This window comes from Phycodurus eques, chromosome 14 (genome assembly GCF_024500275.1).
Source record: "Phycodurus eques isolate BA_2022a chromosome 14, UOR_Pequ_1.1, whole genome shotgun sequence".
NCBI classification, from domain to species: Eukaryota; Metazoa; Chordata; class Actinopteri; order Syngnathiformes; family Syngnathidae; genus Phycodurus; species Phycodurus eques.
Window position 1 is genome coordinate 19,420,063 of NC_084538.1, and position 20,746 is coordinate 19,440,808.

The following is a 20,746-nucleotide window of genomic DNA, read 5'->3' on the forward strand; positions in this document are numbered from 1 at the left end:
TACTATGTGCATCACTAAGATTGACTTGATTGCTCATTTTGTGAAGTACCACAAACTTAAAAAGGTGAAACATTTATGATTTGACTTGTATAAGATTTACTTTCAGCAAATATTACATTAGTTAAATTAATAAACTTCTCCGTGATATAAAAGTTTTTTGAAAAGGGTCTGTACTGTACACTATGGCAACCCAGAGTAGATGTCTTTTGCGGAGCCGATCAATGACGTCATTGATCGGATCGGCGAATTATGACAAAGCTGATCAGCATAAAATGCTAACTATTGGCCGATACCGATCAAGCCAAACAGATCAGTGTAAAGTCAAGTGATCACGTGAGACTTTGAGATCTGCAGTCCAACAGAATCTTGTGTGTGTGTGGTCTGCTGTGTTGAGATTCTCAGAGCACACCATACACAACTGTTTTTTTTTTTTCATCATTATGTATGGGGGGTCTGTAGCAAAATTCTTCATGTGTGTACCAGGCCTTACTTGACATTGGCCTCACTGTAGGAGGGGACGGGTGAGCAGTGGCCCAGTTGCATGAGACAGGACGCCACCCCCGTCAAAAAAACAACAACAACAACAAAAAACAGCCTAATTTCAGCAAGGCAAAAAATATAGGGGTTGAAATGTAATGAATGGGATTCTTCCCACCTGTGAAGAGTTTTGAATTGTGAAAAAATAGCATAGGCTCCTTTAAAAGATAAACCTTTGTATTGTATGTTTAACACAACAAGTCATAGAATTCTAAAAAATATATGTATAACAATAATAAAAAAATAAAACGTCATGATACTTTTGCTTCTTTGCCATCACTGGTAGCCTGCTGCCATGGTCTCACAACACAAAGACAGACCTCCAGTACTATTCATTTTACACAATTTCATTGCATTGTTTACTTACACATTTTTTTGTTTACCTTTGGTTAACGAAGAAATGTGAAACTGTTAGCTGGTTATACTGTATGTTGAATTGTTTTGTTTGCTGCTGAGCTGACTGCATACAAACTTCTGAAAATGAATGCAAAGTGTACATTCATAAGCACATAAACCTGTGCATACAGCATGTACATGTGTTTGTGCAAGAAAAAAATGATTGTGTGTGGGAGGTTGTCTCACCAGAAGGTTGATAAAGCTGAAGCTAGATGGAGAGCGTTATGTGTGGGAGCCTCCTGTACTCTGCTCTGCTCACTCTCGCCCTCATACAAAACTAAAAATACACTAAAACGAAGGTGGCAAACTCTTTAACATGATATGCAAGTAATTTGCAAATCCAATGACAAAAAAATGCAGATATGTGGTTTGTGGTGGTCTGACATTTGCAAAACATATTGCATGCATAACTGACCAATTCTTATTCTGCCACTTTGATTATTGCACTTTATATCTGATCCAACTTAAAGATCCCAAGCAATCAAAATCCATTTTTTTCCTACTACTTTATGCATCACATACGAGTAGGTCAAAATCAGTCTGTGACATAGTTTAAGTTTGACACCTATGAGGTTTGTTGATTGAATGCAAAAGGCAATAAACAGCATAAGGCCTGAAAAATGACCGGATCAGATTTCTGTATGTTTGTGACGTACGTAGATAGTTACTAATTATTCAAGTACCTGCCCACTTTCTGTTTGGTAACCACGTACTCAATTGAGCTGAACGGCAACACAGCATTTCCGGGTTTTAGTTGCAAGTCTCAGCCGCCGCCAAGCCATACAAATACAGTTTATAAAGTAGACATATGTTGTGTTTTACAACAATAATTAACTATAAGGTATAATGTAACTGCGGATGAAATAGCTACGGTTGAAGTCATTGTCACCGAAATCTGGACGAGCAATGATTGTCATGCTCAAGTTCAATTCAAGTGAACGGGAGCGGATGACGAGCCTATCCTCAAAATATCCCCCTCTATCCCTTTATTTTCACCCACGTCACCTTTCAGCTCATGTTCCCCATTACTATTCCAACAATCGAAAGCTTGGTGAATTCTGTTTCGCAATGATAGTAAGACCCCACATCGAAGGATCCAAACGCAACTTCGCTTTGAACCCCTTGACTGCCACAAGACGTCATGATATTGCCAAGGACCAATCAAAGCAAACCTGTTTTCCTTATTCAAATATAGAATAACAGTGACCCAATCAGTGACCCAATCAGAGCAAAGCTTCTTTCCATATCAAATAATAAACTCAGTAACAGGAAATCTCGAAAAGAAAAAAAAAAAAAAAAAAAAAAAAAAGAAAAGAATTGATGGCATGGGACTTTTAAGTTTGATCTTTGTATGAAACTTCCCTGGATATGTTGTTCTAGAGAAAACAATGCAGATACAGGCCGTCAGCCCTGTAATGTCTTAGTGTATGGGAGCTTGACAGGTTAGGTGATTCTCTACAACAGTGGTGTCAAACTCATTTTTGTCGCGGGCCACATCGTAGTCATGGTTTCTTTTGGAGGGCCGTTACGGCTGTGAACCCATATGAATGTATGATCGCTTCATATTATTACATGTACACAAATTGATGGATAACTACTTTTAAAATCAGAAGGCAGTAAAAACTTTGTTCGACTACAGCATAGGTGTTCAACTCAAGGCCCGGGGGTCAGATCTGGCCCACCACATGATTTTATGTGGCCTGCAAAGGCAAAATCATGAATGTCAACTTCCATGATTCTTGTTCAAATCTGTACCAAAATTTCATCCATCCATCCATTTTCTGAGCCGCTTCTCCTCACTAGGGTAGCGGGCGCGCTGGAACCCATCCCAGCTATCATCAGGCAGGAGGCGGGGTACACCCTGAACTGTTTGCCAGCCAATCGCAGGGCACATCCAAACAAACAACCATTCGCTCTGACAGTCACACCGACGGCCAATTTAGATTCGTCAATAACCTACCATGCATGTTTTTGGGATGTGGGAGGAAACCGGAGTGCCCGGAGAAACCCCACACAGGCACAGGGAGAACATGCAAACTCCACACAGGCGGGGGCGGGGATTGAACCCAGGTCCTCAGAACTGTGAGGCAGACGCTCTAACCAGTCGTCCACCATGTCGCCACCAAAATTTCAACTTGTCATACATCATAAATGATAACGTTGAGATATTGTACGCATTTTTGTGTGACCAAACATTAATAATCATTGAAAAACCCATCAGCCTTGATTTCAAAACTAGTTCATACATTTCGTGTGTAAATATGATGAGGCGATTAAAGATTTTCATGGTTTCACAGTCATAACGGCCCTCTGACGGAAACCGTAACTACAATGTGGCCAGTGACAAAAATTAGTTTGACACCCCTGGACTCCAGTATTATTTAATTTATTTTAAAAAGAGCATCGGTAACAAACAAAATGCTTGCAACATCTCAATATTTTTTTAAATGAAGGCAATTTGCAATTTTTGCATTTTAGCTGGAAACACGAAGTAGATGCACATGATTTGGTTTCGCGGGCCACATAAAATTATGTGGTGGACCGAATCTGGCCCCCCGGCCATCAGTTTGACACCTGTGCTCTACAAGGTCACAATTTTGTAGATGTCTGTGTGGTGGTTGTTCAGCTACCTCATCCCATCTCAGATATCATTCAGCGCTTTTTTTTTACAGAAAACAATGTGGGGGTGGCATGAGAGAACAATGCACACATTGATATTGGTAGCAATCAACAGTACTATTGTTATTACTACTAAAATACCCAATAGACTGGCTTTGCACTACTCATCTCGGCTATCGGTTACCATTTCAAAATATTATCAAGGGATATTTGCATAACACCACACTGAACATATCAGTCAGAAAAAGACAGGCTACCAAACAAACTTTAGCAAGTGTGCTTATTAGGGTTGGGCATCATTTGAATTTGAGCGATTCCGGTCCCAATTCCTTATTTCGATTCCAGTACCAAACGATTCTCCATTCAGATTCTTTTAGGGGGCTGGGTCAAAAAAGTTTGCATGGTTTAAATAAAGGGTGTCCAAATTATGAACATCCATTTTCTTAGCCGCCCGCAGCATAGACTAAAATGAACATTTGACTCCACGTTCTTTATAACCAGTATCAATATCAAACCGATGAACTAAAAGGCAATGTGTGTGGAACTAACCCAATTGACATAATATTCATGAATTAATGTTTCAGCTAAAAGTTAAATATTGCATTGTTAAAATCGTTATTTGGGACTGTTTTATCACATCAAATGGTTTATATGTGCAAGTTTTAACTTTACTTTTTGTTTTACCCTTGTAGCCTTTTTTTTTTTTTAAGTGTATGCACCTCAACTCAGCCTTTTGGCACAAAAAGTAACTTCACACGGCACTGGTGATGTTTTTTTTTGTTCTTTTTTTTTTTTTTAATGGATGGAACCAAATGCTATAAACATCCACCGATGAGCTACAAGGTTAGTGTTTGTGATATTGTGAAATGTTTGTGTGAATCTCAAGCTGACAGAGAAGGAAGCGGGAGCCGCTCCTACCCATCTTCGTTTCCAAGGTTCACTCACTGGACAATAAATTGTATCATATACAAATGTAATTAACATCAAAACACACAATGGCCCTCCTTTGCGCTGGCCCTTTCCTAGCACAAGCATGCATCCAATAATGACTCGCGTCACAACACCGGCTTGCTCAGCACCAACACTCCCTGCCCCCTTCCCCCATAAATTCAAATGTCTTTAAATAAACATTAACATTGCCTGTTATATTGTTTAAAATAAGGATATATGAACCTGTGTATTATTTGAATATCTTAATGTTGACTCCACTATTGTACAGTGAATAGGAAAAGTATTCAGGCCCCCTTAAATTTTTCACTCTTCGTTATATTGCAGCAATTTGCTAAAACCATTTAAGTTATTTTTTTTCCTCATTAATGTACACTCAGCACCCCATATTGACAGAAACAAAATTGAATTGTTGAAATGTTGGCAGATTTATTTCAAAAGAAAAACTGAAATATCACACAGCCATAGGTATTCAGACCCTTTGCTCAGTATTTAGTAGAAGCACCCTTTTGAGCTAATACAGCCATGAGTCTGTAAGCAGTTATTGGTGAGAAAAAAACAGTTATCGTCCATCCCTAATGAATAATAATGATATTAATTATGTGAAGACACTGCTCATGTTAATGATTTATCACAACAATTACTATAAATAATTTAACAAAGAAAGAGATAAATATAAGAACACAAAACTTTATTTCCATACATCTCTGCAAGTGCAATGTCACCATGACCTAACACGAGTAAGCTATTTTTTTAGAACAGGCCCGCAGGCGTCTTATGTGGTCCTTGGGTCACCAACATGGTGCCCGACCCCTGGCTCAGAGTCAATGGAAACCCCAACTGTCTTTTAGGTGGCAACATTGCCTGCTGTCTTCCAAGTTTTTACGATCAAAACATTTCCTCAAGCCACTATCAGGATTCACGCCTAAATATAAGAGTTTGCATCTTGGCCAGTGCCATACTTTTCCACAAAGTTTTTTGACTCAACTTCCACGCTGAGTCTCTTTCTCTCTCCCCTGCTATGTTTCTCCTCATCTCTTACTGGGCTGTGCGCAATCAGTGATTACCGCTTGAGTTGCTGATTTGATTGCCTGAAGGGGGTGGCTGAACTCGCATGTGATTGGTCAATACGGTGCGTCACTACCGTTTAACATGTCAACTGTTGCGCCACTTAAAATAGAAGCACCACGTATGTCTTAAATCCTAACCTTTCTTTATGGCTATGGTGTGGGTCCATATTGGACTGTTTCTGGGTCCAGACGCGGACCGTGGTCCGCCAATTAGTGACCTTTGTTTTAAATGATGCTGCCATGATCAAGCGAGCCAGAGTGAGCTACTTAGTTCCTTAGCTTGCTAGCTAGCTAGGGCTAGTGAACGTAATAAATAGTTAACTTTTCCTAAAATGTCCCAAAGCCCTTCAGCCAGTGGCTCGCTGCGTCGTGAGCGCCGCGCCAGGTGTTACCACCACAATGACAATTTATTGAGTCCGAAAAGAGTCTCCGTTGTATTTATGGAACAATAGCCCGCCCTACTCTACCTCTGATTGGCTACTAGCTAGCACCATGACAGGACTCTTACTTTTAGTGGATAATGATTCACTGAAGCACTTGAGCAACACACACACATACAGTACGTAGGTAAGCAATGCTGTATGTCTGTGGCCACGGATCATATTTTATGCAGCTTTTTTTCCCCCCTCTCTCATTTTTTAAACAATATAGTGTTTATTTAATTGAATTAATTTATGCAATTTTCATCACCGGACACTGTGCTGTACTGGCCGGTAATGTCAGACATTGGATTTGTTTTAGCCCAATATCCGGAACAATCGGTGTTACGGCCGTAACAAGTCAGGATTCAGTGATTTTTGGCACAAAATAGGGACCTTCCGTTACATTTGAGATCTCTGCCTAATTAGATCTAAAATTTAAAATAGAGATTTACAATATTTTTTATATAGCCCTTTAATATAAATTTTAAATGCAGAATAATTCTGCCTGTAAGAGTTGCTGTAACAAACGTTTGCATTTTTAGAGCATAACCTCCTATTGAGGTCCCATTGTTTCACAAACTTGGTCACTAGCAAATGGCGCCTCTATTGGTTGCAGTCGAAAAGTGTACTCTAGTTTACCTTCAACTACGTCAAGACTAGGGATGGGAATCGAAAACCGAGAATCAGTGAGAAACGGTTCCAAAGTTCAGGATTCCAAAAAGGACTCCACTCTGACTATTAAATCCCGACTGTACAAAATAAGACATAAAAATATTTATTTCACCGCAGTCAAAAGGTGATACAGTAATTTTAACAATAGCAATGCATTCTGCAAAACAGCGTATGCACATTTTCTCGATGTTTCGCTAAAATCCGCCCTGCCAGAAACTGCAAACTGAAGTTTGCCTTGGCCTCTTAGGGGCAGTGTGGTACGATGCATGCATGGAGCTACACGTTTACTTTAAGCTAAAAAAAATAAAATGAATAAAAAAATAAAAATAAAAAAAAGTCGAAAAAAGTCACATTAGAACTTTAATAACTCGATCACAGATTAAGAAGACTATATGCCTGAGAGCATTGTGATATTACCTGTCTGTGTGTGTTACTACGGCGTTTGTGTGTGAATATTCGTTATTTGAGGGTCAGTCCCTCCTGTGATCTAATGCTAATTTTAGCTACCCTATCAATGTAGTTTTTGATTGAATACTACCATTCAGCTGGCGAGCTTTAAAACGATGTGTGTCTTGTATTTAAATATACAATGTGTGTAATTATTTTTGTTGTGCGTTTAGTTTTACAGTAAACACCAACTGGGGTGTCAAACAGCTTGAAGTACACTCAGGGAGGGCACCAGAACATATGACACACTCTCCTTTGAAAGATAACCAGGTACGTTCAGGGTGTTTTTACAACTCAGGAACTTGCATACACAACCCGCGCTGTGGCACATTATTTTTTAAGAAAAACGACTGTTTTTATGATTGTGAGAAGCTTGAATATAGCCGGCATTTTTTAAAATTACATTTTATTAATTAAATTATTATTATTATTCTATATAAAGTCCACGGACATTTTTCTTCTCCCACCACAATACAATTTTGAGAATCGAAGAGATTCAAAGAATCGAATCGTTAAGCAGTAACGAACATGGAATCGGAATCTGAAAAATCTTATCAATTCCCATCGCTTGTCAAGACACAATGAATCAACAATATATTCCACAGAATACACAGAACTCTTGATGATCAATTAATTGACTAATCAATTATGATGCCTGTTCCTAGTAAATATACACAACATTGGTAGCTGTGCTGCAAAGTTTGGAAATCACAACAATGCGGTACCTTTGTTTGTCCCCCTCAGTGGTCAGTGGCTCTAAGGGAAATGGAAAACCCAGCTCAAAATTTGCAGTTGTGTCCAAGGCATGCAAGTTACATGACTGAGGTGGAGTGTGACATTTTCAAGCCATTAAGGACTTGGACATTTGACAGACACAGGGTCTTCTTCACTGAAGTGGAGCAACAAACCAAAAAAATGCCACAAAGAGAACCAGCAATCTCCCCAGAGGAGGTGCTGAGTAGAGAGACTGGTTTGTTTTGCAAAAAGGGGGGAAAAAAATTGACCTGGGCCACCATCCCGACTGCCTTATAAGGCAGTGTTTCTTCCCAGCTAGCACACTGATACCGGTACCGTTGTTGCTCGTTTAAGAACAAGTCAACTACAGTCCAGAGACAGAGCGGACGCTCTGGTTTTAGTATCAGGTTGAGGTGAGACTATCCACACTTCTTCGAGGATTCACAAATTCAAATGAATTGATATGGAACATTTAAAGGGCCACATAAGTCAGGGGAAAAAAAGGGAACAGGAAATGATGAAATAGAAGAAGACATTAAAATTAGTGTAGCCAAAATAGGGAGAAGGAAAGAGTGGAATGGAGCATGTAAATAGCAAGGGTTATTAGAGACAGGAAAAGAGTAGAATAAACAATGAATGATAGTCAAATGCATGATGTTGCTTTTATGACTATGACACATTAGAACTTCATTTCACAGACTGATCGTGAATAAAATGTCTAAAAACTGTTCCAAGAGAAAGTATCTATAATTTCTAATCCAAGTATTAGGTATCTCGCACTTAAGTTGCAGTTGACTCAAGTCTTGAGCCTGAGCCTGATGACTCTGTTAACTCATTCACTGCCAGCCTTCCCAGTTAACATGGATATTTGACATCTAAAGCCGTCAATTGCAGTGAACGTGTTCAAGTACTTGAGGCTTGTATAACATGCCTGAAAGTAGGAACAGGCTACAAAGAGAGAGACAGAGAATAAGAGATAAAGTTCAAAATGAAAAACAGAAAGTGCAGTCCTTTGTGGGGACTTTGAGCCCTGTATTTACAGTAGTTGCCAACTATTTACCCAATGAGGTCATTTCTTTCAGGACGGTAGAAAGGCAGTCTATGTGACTTGTAATCGACTGCGGGGATCTCGTTGGATGTGCGTCCCGCGTCTGAGATGCAAAAAAAATAAATCGGGGACGCATAAAGCATGGTGAAACGCACAACATTGTTTACCTACGTACAGTATGTCTGCAAGGCTCCAATTCTGCGCTCTCTCGTCGCATTTTGCACATCAAAAAAAAAAAACATTGAAACGCAAAACTGCAAATCAGTTATACCGCAAAGGCGGTCGCGAAGACAGAGCAGCCTGGGGCGCATGTGACACCGATGCGTGGACGCAGAAGTGAAGCTATTCAGTTGAGGAAGGGGAGCACAATGTATGCAAATTGTGACGCTGAATTGAGGAGAGAGAGGAAAAAAAAGACAAATGCAAAAGTGTGGTAGCATTTCATAGTGAAATGCAAGACGAGCACCTGTTTGTTGTAATACGGACCTTTCCCTCTGCCAAGTATGATGCCGGGTCACAGCACCCGACAGACAGGTCAAGTTAACATAGCGCAAATTAGTGAGCTCAACATTAGTCTACTTTGCTAACGTAACATTAGCCCTGCGGGCTGTGGAGTGCCTCTTTTAATTCTGAGTACCATTGAATGTGTGGCTCGTTATGTTAAAATTTTTTTTACAGTGACAAGGACAGTATAACGCAACCATAACAGTACATACAGTGTCCTTTTTGCTCAGTGTAGTCACTGTGTGATATATAGCCACCAATCTGATGATCTGTAAGTGGCAAAACTCTTGAGTCAAGTAAGTGAAAAATGTGGCAAATGTGGCCAGAGAGGGTAAAATGGATTATTATTATTATGGATCATAATGTACCCAAATAGAGGAGGGTTTTGGTGAAGTGAGATGAAGGAAATATTTTTCTCTCGAGGTTTCTTTATTTTAGTTTAGTCACTTCCAAGACTTAATGACATTATTCCAACACTTCCTATTTGTCGTATTCCTAGTCAGCAGCTCATAAATGCCCAGCCATGAACCCAATGTATTAATATGTGACAAAATGAGAGATGCTTCAGTGACGATGCACAAAGGCTGGATAAAAATTGCCTTCTCTTTTACACACTGTGAATTCAAGAAATAAAAACTGTTGATTATATAAAAAAGGAAACAAATTGGTCGTACATTATTAAGTGAAAGGTCTTATTTTCACTTTTGTATTAAAATTTGTTCTTTAACCAAGCAAAAATATTGTTCATCCAAATAATCGATAGAATTTTCAGTAGGATACTCGAGTACTAAAAAATTCATGAGCTGAATATAAAATACATTAAACGCCCCCATTATATTGTCATATTTGTATTCATTCATAAAATCTTTGTTTCAGGCCCCTGTGCGATTAAGCTATAAAAAATGGCTCCTAAAAATTAGAAAGTTGCTCTTCAAATGAAGAAATGATTAGCAAAACTGCTCCTCGAAGACAAAAAACTATTTTAGCCTTGTGTGTCTGTGTGTGTGTGTTGCTGAAGTGCTTCAGCGAATGATTATCCACCAAAACTAAGAGTCCTGTCTTGGTACTAGCCAATCAGAAGAAGATTAGGGCAGGTAATCGTTCCTTAAATACAATGAACATTGCAAACAACCGGGACACTTTAGGGAAAGTTAACTATTTATTATGTTCGCTAGCCCGCGAGCTAACTAGCTAGTGTACTCAGGAGCTAAACAGCTCACTCGATTGTGGCGATGTCCTTTAAACTGACATGCAAACACCAAAGGCATGAAAAAGGTGACAAAAAAATTAAACAACATTGTAGGGGAGGTCTGGGGGGGATATATTTTTAGATTTGAGCATATTATTAAGCAATCTGGAAGGCTCTGAAGAGTACAATAAGGCAAAAAATGTTAAAAATATATTTAAAAAATTAAATAAATAAAAAAATCTTCACGTAGAAAAACTTATTTACACTGCCCAAGTACATGTTGATGTACAAATGTAAGATTAAAATTACATTTCATTTCTTTGCTTTTTTGTTTTGGCCTCCAACTTGAGCCAGGCCCATCTCCACCTGCACCTGATCCCGGCTTCAAACTGTGCCACATGAATAGCATCCCCCTCTTTAAGCACTCTTTAAGAATTGCTATTACCAAAAAAAATCGCTATTACCAACTTCAAAGGCTAATCCCAAATGCATCCTCCAGGAAAATATGAAGTACAGTTCATTTTTCTGTTTTTATTGACCATTTCTGAATTTGAAGTTAGTTTATTCTGTGTTGTGACATAATCCCTAACATCGCTCCGTCGCTTAATACATTTAACATTAACATCCGTAAACTATTTAGATAATTGTAGGCGCGTTTCTTAATTAATACAAAATGTACTAGCGGATCAACTCTCGTCGCCGATGTTACGTGTGCTTCGTAGTTCAGCTGGGACCAAAACCAGAGCCACGACCCGCAGCACACCTCAAACCAGAGCCACGACCCGCAGAACCTCAACGCGCAAAAGACCAGTGCAAAAAATAATTGTTCCAGGACTGGACTGATTGTTTCCATGACATGTGCATTCCAGGACTGACAATGATCGATGGACTGTACTTTTTTTAAACATCTAAAATATTTTCTATCACTTGGCAAGAACAAGGACTCGTTTTATTTCAAGCAGCCACATAAGTCCAATACCCCCAAATTTCTTTTGTGACTTTACACAAGTTAGCATTTGTTAAAATGTCACTGATTTAAAAAAAAACAAAAAACAGATCCGCGCTGATATACAAAGATACACACTTTAAATAGAATTGTAGTTTAATTATAAAAAGTTGTCACTTGTGTGCAAAATATATTGTATATGCAGCTATTAATGAAAAATATTCCCCAAAGAAGATGGTATGGGTTAATCAGGCAGTAATGAGGGAGATATTTGAAACAGCTGCTAATAGATTTGAGTATTTGTTTTAAATCCCGACAGCAGCCTCCAGGGTCTGAACTTTCCACAGAGAAGTTGATACTTTTTGCTCCCAATTCCAAAACAAAAAAAATTACTTGAAAATTAAAAAATAGTGATGCACCAAAATGTAAATTCTTGGCCCGACACTGAAAATGAGGAAACCAAGGCAGAAAACAAAAACACTGAAATAAATTATATTAAATTAAAAACCTAAAAGAAAAAAAAAATCCCCGGCTGGATAATTTTCTGCATTTTGCCAACTTGGCTGGACCATTTTCTGTGTGAGTTCTGGTTCCTTCCTTCCATTATTGTTGTCATCGCCATGGTCACGAGTGTATCCAGTCGCATTTGAGTTGACAAGATGAAGCCCAGTGATTATTAAAAAATGGGATGCGGTGGTATCGGAATACAAAGATTTTATTGCAGTCGACATCGTGCTATCGTGAAAGACTAAATGTGTCTTGTAGTCTGATCCACGCATTACGTGTTGTCTGTGTCAGATGTGTTGTCTGGTCCACACCGCCAACATGTTTTTTTTTTAAATAACTTTATTGGTAGTCAGATATTTACAGTACTACTTCAAAAGACACACGACAAGGCTAAAAATAAAGTAGCTTTTGGATTAAAATATACCGTACACGAGTAAATGTCTTTTGCGGAGCCGATCAATGACATCATTGATCGGATCGGCGAATTGACATTAAAGCCGATCAGCATAAAATGCTAATTATCGGCCGATACCAATCAAACCGATCGGTGTAAAATCTAACATTAACACCTACAGTGTCAGTCGAGCCTTAATTTCACTGGCTAAAGCAGGCTTTTCCAAATTGACCGATGATGATGCACTGTAGTTTGTTCACATTCAAATATAGAGCTGTAAAAGACCTTAATAGGTCAGTAAGTATTCTATTTTGAGTACATCTCTACCCATTTGTGGTTATGGAGGAGCTGGAGCTATCCGGGAGGCACTGCAGATATCTCCTCAATAGATCTCCATACAAAATGGGTCACAATACATCAGCAGTGACTTTTGGGAACTAACTTTCTATTTCAGCAAGGTGTTGTTTACACTGCAATTTTCTGATTTTATTGAGATAACTATAGTACACTTATACATGAATAAAAAAAGAATGTAAAAAAAAAACATAATAATAACTACCTGTACTAATAACATTAACATCATCATGTAGTGCTGGAATGAATAGACATTTTTGTTTACCTTCAAAATGAAGGGCCTTATGGTATGTGTGCGTACGTGCATGTGTTACAATCTTTCCCTTGGCCACAAAACTTCCAGCCTAGTGACAGCAGTGTGCCTTGTAAAAAATGGAAAACTGCAGCCTATTCTCCCAAAACATGCTTCCTGCTCAACTTTTGTCTCCAACACTCAGCACCTCCATCACCCCATCTAACATGCAGGAGGTAAAGACCACCGGCGCGCAAGCAACTATTCTGTTTAATGTTGTAAAGGAAAGGGAATTGAGCAGGGGTGCCTCAAGTTGTGTGTGTGCGTGCGAGTAGGGGGTGTGCACAGGGATAGACAGCACAAGGGCCCCCGACCTAGATGAGGCCCATTTTTAAAAGGGTGAGGTTGTGCTTTTTAAGATAGAAATTACATTGTGTTTGTCCTGTTTCTGATCCAGTTAAGGGAACCGGCCCAGCAATTCAAATCAGAGCTCCAGAACAAATGCAACTTTGATTACAACGGCTAGTATGCTTTGGATTAGGTTACATTAACTAAATGTCTGAAGTCACACATTCACCAAAATATCAAGGAAATATCAGGGGGTAATATGGCTCAAAAGTTGAACAACATTTTTGTAGCCAAACCACCGCCATGCATGTGGTCAAGGGAGACCCCCTCAAGCATACCTCGAGAGGTTTATGCATAGAGTGGCTGAAAGTTACAAGGATGGCGAAAAGGAGGATGATAACGACAGGGACAGCGCATCGTGTTGGTTTTCAATATTAATGTCCAGTGGTAAACTTAACATTTTTGCTTTTACGCCTACTGTATGTCAGGTAAGAATGCTAAAAGTGCAAAGCATGAAGTCACCTTCATTAATCATTCCTCGTTCCACTTCCAGTATGTACAGTGCTTAACAAATATATTAGACCACCACCCAATTTAAGGTTTATGTCTCAACTATGTTAGTGAATTGACAGAAATTAACAGCAATGGTAATTACCAACTCATTTTTTATGTATGTTTTAGCTTATTAATTTGACTTACCTAAAACAACTAAGAACATTACTTAAAACGTTGCCTATATGTTAATAACTGTTTGATGGCAACAGTTTCACCCTGGAACTAAATATTTAAATTTCCATTAATTCAATGCAAAAAAAAATATTTCAAGCAAAAAGAAGAACATATTGTATGGTATATCCTACAATGGACAGTGTTCAGCCTCTGAGGTTTCACTGTGAAGGAATTTCAAATCCAAATAAGGTTGACTTTCAATGGCCTCATGTTCTCAGCATATACTGAATTATAAGACGTACTCGTTAGATAGTAACTGCAAATATGTTAACATTTGAGAATTGTAAATGCTTGAGAAACTGTAAAACCTGGAGAGAGAGAAAATAAATCACTAAAGCATGGAGATTGAACTGTACGACTACTCATAAAAGGGTATTACAATCCTCACTTATTTATGAGCGGAAAGCAACTCAGTATAACCTTTATGAGGACAAAAGATTAAAGCCTGCCAAGACTTTCAGGCAACATTTACAGGTCAAACTGGTGTCACTTCACAAAGTGCTTGTTCAATTAGGAATCGTATGGAATCAGATTTGTGGCAAAAAGATTCACACAAAACTTTTTAAATTGCAACCGCGATGACGACTTTTGCGTTTGCGTTTGTTTTTACGCGTCCGTTTCAGGTTTTTTTTTTCCCACATTTTTTTTCACTTACATTTTGTTTTTTTTGGCTTATATTTCACTTTTTTCGTTTACAGTTTCAATTTTACATTTGTTTTTTTCGCTGACTTTTGGCACAAACTTCTCGGATTGGTGGGCTTTATGAGTAATGTGTCCTCACTGGTTAATTTGTTTTGAGTGACAGCTAATGCCCCCGGATGAGTTTTTTTTTTTTTTTTTTGCGTCACACTGAGCAGAGCCAACGTTAAGAATGCAAGATTCAATTTTTGATCACCTTAAGGAAGTGTAAGTATCTATCGTATGTTGTCAATGCTGTACTAGGAAGAAGTGACGTAACATTATACTAGTAACATGTCAGAAGTTTACAGCCACAGTTTATTAATATTTTAGCAGCTAAATACAGTTGGCTACATTGTTAACGTTAGCTACAATACTTACTCCTCCACACTGTTTGCTATACTGCCACTGGCCACATTTCTTTATCATCTTATGATTACATTACTAAATAAAATTCAACACTTACAATCAGTACGGCTAAAAGACAGAATTAGCATAAAAGGGACGCACAAATTGGACGCATGCCTCATAAAGTCCACCCAACACAGAGGTTTGTGCCAGAGGTCAGCGCAAAAAAACAAACGAAAAACTGAAACTGTGAACCAAAAAAAACTGAAACGTAAGCGAAAAAACAAGAATGTCAGCAAAAAAACTGAAACGCAAAAGTCGTCATTGTGTTTGCGATTTAAAACGTGTGTGAATCTTTTTGGCACAAATCTGATTCCATAGAATCCTCCACCACGTCAGTCACTACTGCTGATTTTTGTGCACAAAACACAGGTCACAGCTTTATTATGATTACGATCCTATTTTTTGTTCAACATAGGTCAAAAACAGCACTCGCTTGTCGCAACTGTGTCACTCAAACGTTCAAATGAAAAATTAAAAAAAACTTTGCTTACCTTATTATTCGAACTTGCCTTGTTCTGTTTAACAACTTTTATGGTGCCTTTCCCTTTACTGTGTGAAAGACAATTGTCCAACCAACTGGGGATCATCACGGCACTACTTCCTGTCAATACAATTTCACTGGAAAAAGCAGGTACTACGAGGTACTATGGATCATCACGGCACTACTTCCTGTCAATACAATTTCACTGGAAAAAGCAGGTACTACGAGGTACTATGTCCAATACCTGACCAAACGTGGTGAGCGAAAACCCTACGGGTGGTGGAAACTACTGCTCGTCGCCCATTCATGAAGCAGATCAGTCAATGTGACATTTGACAATACTGTATATGCCAAGAAATGACAAATATAAACAAACATGGTCATTAGTTTACCCGGTTGTTCCTCGACTATATCACCCCGTCTCCACTTTCTTACTCCATCCAATCTCTTTTTGAGTCCCTAATACAGGAAATCCTCAATCTCCTCCAAGTGTGTCTCTTTAGAACTCATACCTTCAATGTGGCTTGGTAATGACAGTTTCTCACAATACTGTATTGAAAACGACTGAGCCAGTCCTGCTCAGTGGAAGTCACTCAAGGATGCCTGGTGTTAAATACATTGTGATATCTACATCTACAATAGCGAATGTTAGGTTTTACAAGGAATTTGGTTTCATTCATTTCATTAAATTATGACCCAAAAATTCCGTCCAGAAATGTCCAAACACAGTTTACCTGCTTGATGGACACCTTGTTCCTTTCATCTCCTCGAGCATGAGGACCACCAACTGTTACACATTAGTCTCCATAAAAACACTAAGTGGAAAATTCTCCACAAATTAATCCTAATCTGTAGACACTACAGACCCCCACCGTCTGTGGTCAGTCTTTAGTATTACTCTAGCCTACCCTACTGTAAACCAGTACATGGCGAATTCCATTTAACACACGATAATGGCAAGATACAGAATCTAATTACAGGACAGACTGGACAAAGTAGTTTGAAGTGAAACGAGGAAGAACCCTTGCAGCAGTCTCCCTAATAAGAAACGACAAAGCGAACTGTTCAAACAGGTTAAGGTGGCCCAATAAAACAGTACGTGTATCGAATATATGGAAAAGCCATACCACATGGCAACAGCAAACGTTACTTTCACGGTGCTGAGTTCGTGTCTCGCGTTTCAGGGAGCAGCCACCGAGACCTTCTTGAATAATGCAGGAGATGTATTCCACTTGACTTACCAGCAAACTTTCCAGGTTTAACGCAGACCTGGGGTTTCTCATCATGTCCTCCAACTTCTTCAGCCGGCTTTCCATCCTCCTCTCGGCGCCCTGAGCCATATCTGCGGCGTCGCTCGGCAAATAATGAGAAAGAAAGCCTTGTTTTCGCCCCAAAGTACTTGGGTTTACATGTGAAAATTCGTTGTTCGGGCCTAGCGGGGCACCCTTGGGGCTCCCAGCCCACCCAGATCGTCTCCAACGGGGATAGTGTGCAACGACGAAGAGGGGAAAATATTCCTACAGCAACGAGACTTCCAAAAACTTGCCAAGAGTGCGGCCCTTAAACAAAGCACGAGACGTTAAAAAAAAAAAAAAAAAAAAAAAAAATGACATAACGTCCCACATTCCATCTCGCATTTTGAAGTCGACGATAAAGTTTGAATTTTGAGATAACGGTAACAGGCTGTGGCAGCAGGGCGTTTTCTTTGCCCCTCCTCGCCTCCCCTTCCCCTTTTTTTTTTTTTGAACGTCTGCAAATGCCTCGGACTAGCTTATCACAAAAACAAATAATCATAAATAAAAACAAATGTCGCTTCAATTCACCCCATTCAGGAAAGCTTAGCAGCCAGTCGGTGTCAAAGTCTCTCCTCGGCGATGCCACAAGTGTTATGAAGGCACACGGACAATAGCGGCTGCTCTCCCGCTCTCAATTTTTAACGGCAACGGGCTCTCTTCCTGGATTCCCCCTCGCATTTTCGAATGTGTTCCAACCGTCGTCTCGTCCGGACTTTAGACTTTGATGGTGGGAAGGAAAAAAAAAAAAAAAAAAAAAAAAAAGTCCTCGTTCGCTCGGAAGAGAAAAGTCCAGCACTCACTCAATCCTCACGGTTCACTTACCTCCACACACCAACACGCATGCATTGCAAACACTGGACGCAGTCTAGAATCTGCCTCCTCCCATTCACGGAGAGAACTGCATTTCCCATGATTCACCAATCCGCTCGCCCATCTCCTGACTGACTGATTTGAGAAAGCTCGCGTTTTCCCCCCACTTTTTCTTTTATTTATTTTATTTTTTTTAAATAAGAGAATCGTAAAAATATATTTAAGAGGTAACGTTATTATTCATACTCTAAGTTATCATCAAAACATGTACAATACATACAGTACATTTCCTACCACATACAACTCATGACGTCCATCCCTGCACAATATCAATGATTTTAGGTGACAAAATTCAAAACAGATATTTGTTTGTTTGTTTGTTTGTTTTTCCAAGGACGTCAGCTTTTCGGCCTTTCTGTAACAGGAGTCTCCCTGACCTCTGTTGCGACCTGCTGCTGAAGTGGACTGTTTAAATATCAATTCTAAATAGAACCAGGAAATGTATAGGGACACTCATGAATCAAACACATTGTAAGTTTTGCCATTCATCTCTTTGTTGGAAAACAGAAAGTTGTGCAAAAAGTACGGAAACATTGAACAGCTGGAGCCGTTTTTGTGAGCGGTATCATACCTCTTGTTGATGCACTTAATGCATAATGTCACATTTAATTTGTTTGTTTGTTTTTGTTACCACCGTAGCTTGTATCATTTGCAGTTTCATATTGATGAAGTCAGTGTATCAATGCTTGTACTGATGAGCACTGCAACCTCAGCATGTTTTTGGTTCCCTTTTTCAAATATTTAGCTGAGCTACTTCATTTGATTCCCTCTCATCATCATCTAATCATTCCCTCTAATGAAGGAAGTGTTGGGTCACCAAGAGACATTCATTAGTTTCTCCTATGACAGAATTTAGGTAAAGGTAAAGCATTGAGCATCAGCTCAGCACTGAGAGAAGCCACACGATGGCGCTGCAATACAGCTAAACCGTTTTTTTCTTTTTGTTTTGTTTTTTTTGCAGCACCATGACCTTGAATCAAGGAACCCCCCCCCCCCCCACACACACACACACACAGACACACACACACACAGACACACACACACACACACACACACACGCACACAGCTTACTCTACTCCACTACTCTAAATGTTAAAATTGCATTAATTAAGAAAAGAAAAAAGTCCCTAAAAATGTGATAAAATATAAGGATAAAGTATAATATAGAATAGATTTCTTCTGCTTTTGAAATGTTACTTTATCCACACAATATTACTAAATCTTATTGTGGCTACAAATGTTTTTTGTGAGGTTTATGTCTGAGGTTTTATATTTTGATTTTGTTTATATTTCTGATTGCATCTTCAGTTTCTGGTTCCAAAGATACAGTAAGTATTTAAAATGTCCTGAAGTTATATTCAGTTCTGGTATTATATGCTATTCTATTCTATCTTGCAATGTTTTGGAAATTGTAACTAACTGGTGTACTAATGCCCTTCATTGTACAGGTAAATTGTGCATTTGTATAGATCATAAGTTTCAAACTCAAGGCCCGAGGGCCAGATGCGGCCCGCCACATCGTTTTATGTGGCCCGCGAAAGCAAATCATGCTCGTCAACTTCCGTGATTTTTGCTACCCAAATTCCAAATTGTCATAATAATAAACAATAATGTTGAGATATTGCATTTTTCTGTTACCAAACCCTTCTTCTACAGTAACTTAAACAATACTCGAACTTCTGATTTCAAAAGTAGCTATCCCTCAATTTGTTGTCTAATGGTAATAATATGATTTGGTGATTAAACATTTCGCTGTTCTAACGGCCCTCTGAGGGAAATCATAACTACAATGCGGCATGAGACAAAAATGAGTTTGACACCCCTGGTATAGATAGACATGACCAATTTGAAACAGACGTGTGCGCCTATTATTTATTTTTCTTCATAAGCAATTCACTAACAAATACTGTTACAACACAAAAAAAGTTGTTCTCCAAAGCAACTTTGGCCACATAATAAAAAGAGCTTCTCATACTGTTGTTTCCTCCATTTTAATAATTACAAAAGAATTTCACTCTTCGCCAGGCATTTACATTGAACTAGAAGGTTCCGCTCAAACCTTTGTCAGCTTTTCGTTATTTGCAAATGCAAAACATGTCAACAATAAATAATAATCTAAAATGTACACAAAAAGATTGACAGTTCACCACAAGGTAATTTGGATGATTGGTCACAAGGACGATTGGGTTGAGAGCAAAAGTGTGACGAGACATACAAGTTACAGGAAAAAAGATGATTATCTATACATTGACACAAAAGAACAAAACTGTTTCTGGTCAATTTCATTTAGTACAAAGAAAGGAGAGTCCTCTTCAAAGTGTGAACATCATTGTCTTAACTGTAGAGATTATACAAGCAAGAGATAAGGCAACTTCTCTTCTTTTTTTTTTTTTTCTTTTTTTTTTTTTCTGAAAACCAGTTTAAGTTTTTGATTTCTTGTCTCTTTTAGGGTTGGTTGTCGTTGCATAATTCATGGTGATGTACCCGGCCTGCAGTCTATCATCTAAACAGATTGATAAGATTTGCTTGTTTACCATAACAATGATTCAGTGAAGCAGCATTGTCATGTAATAGTACATGGATATCTTCAGCAACACTTTTTACTATAGAACCAAAATATTATGCAAATTAACAACAGACTATTTGTGTTCTTGTTTGTGAGAGAGAGAGAAATAGACGGTGTGCGCATGTGTGTGTGTGTGTGTGCTTGTGTGTTTAAAGAGGAGAAATAGAAGATATATGACTACAATTAGTGATTGCAGCTCCAAGAATGTAAAATTATATGACACGTGATGATGACAAAGATGATCTGGAAAGAAAATGTCAACAAGCCTTTTGTTTTTAGGAATTGAAATTTTGAATGTTTAAGTAAACATTTCAAAATTTCACCTCTCTTAATTTCCTGTTGAAAATA

At 38.7% G+C, this 20,746-nt stretch overlaps 1 protein-coding gene across 5 annotated transcripts in view; it reads right to left on the minus strand.

Annotated features, from left to right (window-relative positions):
* rock2a (rho-associated, coiled-coil containing protein kinase 2a) overlaps positions 1–17,811 on the minus strand; it is a 50,314-nt gene extending 32,503 nt beyond the window's left edge. For 3 of the 5 annotated variants that reach the window (XM_061695895.1, XM_061695899.1, XM_061695898.1), the window contains exon 1: positions 16,909–17,811. In XM_061695895.1, coding sequence (XP_061551879.1) covers positions 16,909–17,007 — 99 coding nt within the window. In that variant the 5' untranslated portion in view covers positions 17,008–17,811. The remainder of the gene's footprint in view (positions 1–16,908) is intronic. The other 2 variants (XM_061695896.1, XM_061695897.1) reach the window with 2 other exon arrangements.
* Between the last annotated feature and the right edge of the window lie 2,935 nt (positions 17,812–20,746).